This window comes from Anneissia japonica, unplaced genomic scaffold (assembly GCF_011630105.1).
Source record: "Anneissia japonica isolate Jap-2015-1 unplaced genomic scaffold, ASM1163010v1 scaffold493_len2256704_cov171, whole genome shotgun sequence".
In the NCBI taxonomy this organism is placed as follows: domain Eukaryota; kingdom Metazoa; phylum Echinodermata; class Crinoidea; order Comatulida; family Comatulidae; genus Anneissia; species Anneissia japonica.
This window is the reverse complement of record NW_022727062.1, coordinates 1789499-1791705: the sequence shown is the minus strand read 5'-3', so window position 1 is coordinate 1791705 and position 2207 is coordinate 1789499. Positions and strand designations below refer to the sequence as shown.

The 2207-nt window shown below is 36.8% G+C and overlaps 1 protein-coding gene across 2 annotated transcripts in view; it reads left to right on the top strand.

The window, feature by feature from the left end:
* The window catches only part of LOC117113484, a 39717-nt gene that overhangs the window by 17476 nt on the left and 20034 nt on the right, over positions 1–2207 (top strand). Inside the window, exon 13 of one of the 2 annotated variants that reach the window (XM_033256822.1) lies at positions 515–1613. The exons of the other annotated variant lie outside the window; for it this stretch is intronic. Coding sequence (XP_033112713.1) covers positions 515–522 — 8 coding nt within the window. The 3' untranslated portion in view covers positions 523–1613. Of the gene's footprint in view, positions 1–514; positions 1614–2207 lie in introns of those variants that run through there. 2 annotated transcript variants of the gene reach the window in all.

The following is a 2207-nucleotide window of genomic DNA, read 5'->3' as shown; positions in this document are numbered from 1 at the left end:
GTATATATATGTATATATATGTATGTATGTGATATATGTATATATATATATTATACTGTATGTATATATATATATATATATGTATATATATATATATATATAATATCAACTAATAATATGATCAACAGTTCACTCATATTATCATTTCTATAAAGCCGGGTTCTATATTTAGCTGCTAAGGTATGCTTTCTTTATTAAAGGTTTCTTAATGTGATGACCTGATAGAAGCAGAACGAACTCTACCGGTCATGCCCAGTACCATTTCGATTTGAATCATACTAAAATGTTACAAAAAAAATTACTAAAGTCTTCCCACACTTTCCTAAACAATGCAAACCTTTAACTCTTCCTCTCTTAAACCATATAAATTCCATGCAGACTATTCAGTAAAACGTCAATACGAGGCCGGTAAACTGTTAAATTCAGAAACTGCAGCCCCGCTCCCCTCAAATCACCGTTTTTTGTTTTCCAGATCAGTCTCTGATAAAAACTAATACTTTTTTTTATTTTACAGGTCTGTAATATGGATGTACTATGGTTGATCTTCACTGGTATTTAGCCAGCCAAATCGATCAATCAGATGTACAATGACGTCATCATATTTAACTGGCAGTTCTTTACAATTAACTAAAATAATATAAGAGGCTTTTAGATTTTCATTTCTTCATAATTATATAATTAAAAAGTAGTTCTTTCAATTATTTAATTTCAGTTAATTCAATTATTTCACATCTTTTGCATTTGTTACCTTTCACTTCAAATAGAATTAATAGTATTGTAGCACCTTATCAACAATGTTATCTTATAAAGATTTGTCTACACTATACGATACAATACTCCTTTATTGCCATTTTAACAACATGGTAAAAATGATATTAGTGTTGATTGCTCCGATAGGCAAAAACAATACCGTAGTACGTATAATTCATAAATATAAACAGAATGAATAAATAAACTTAGATAACTTTAAAAAAAAATACATTCCGTGAGAGAATCATATGGGTGGGTGGGGATCTCAGGATCAAGAATGGACCACACAATGACCCACCAGCTGAAAAGAAAAGGGGACAGCGCTGCCCTGAATCTGAAAAACAACCAGAAACTAACACCAAAAGGTAACAACAATCCTCGAGCCACAGAGAAAGAAAACGGCTAACTGTCTGCTGGTGGAGTATAATGAGTCTCCCAATCACCCGAGAAGGTCCCCACCCACCAATACAAGACATATCAACATTCAATAGAGGATAATTTTCAAATTTTTTTTTTAACACTATCAAATCTTATGTGACAAAAAATGTGATGTGCCCATATGGCTACGATGACGTCTTTCACATATCAAATTGTATCAAAAAGGTTGAACGTGTTCAACTCTATGTTTCTTTTTTTTAATGAAATTTGATAGTGTAGACGAAGCTTTATGCTGGGTCTAACATCTATCTGCTAGGTTTAAGTTTATGAGTAGGGTTAAGTGGCTGTTATAATCAATTTTGTCGATATCATTTTGGGTTCTAACATCTATTCTACTAGGGTTTATCAGCAATATGCAGTAGAACAGTTGCTCATTCATGACGTAATAAAAGTCAAATAAATATTTCTCAATGATGTGAACATAATAGTATGTTAGTGTTTTTTTTTATCCTAATGCCTATTCGTTTGTCTGATCAGTAGCGGCCCAGGTACCGTATCGCAAAATAACGCTTTATCTGGGGACCCCGTCAACTCCGCCCTGTGCCCGCCGAGAATATCAGTCCCCTTTATTGGGTAAAATACTGGCCCCACAAATGGACCAGATTACCTGGTAAAAACGGTTGATGATTACCCATTACGTTGGATTATGCGGTTCAAAGGGTTGCCGAGTCCCCCTTTTCTAGCAATCCTCCTCTTAAAAGCAAAATCAATCCTCAACTTGCATCAAATACCATAAAAAAAAATACTAAAATTTACCATATGCTAGAATGAATCAGCTCCGGGGAACTTCGTCTCCGTCTTCCTTCCCACTGTACCTCTTCACTTGAACCTATCATGGGCAAAGGGTCCCCTGCTGGATCTTCTCAGTGTGAGCAACGACAAGTCACCTGGCCCGGGGCCGACAACAGGGGCGGATCCAGCGGGGGGCCTTGAGGGCCCGTGGCCCCCTCTCCTCCCGTCAGTCAAGCCGAAAAAGAGGGCAGTGGCGGCGCCAGCGGGGAGGCAGGAGGACTTAAGTC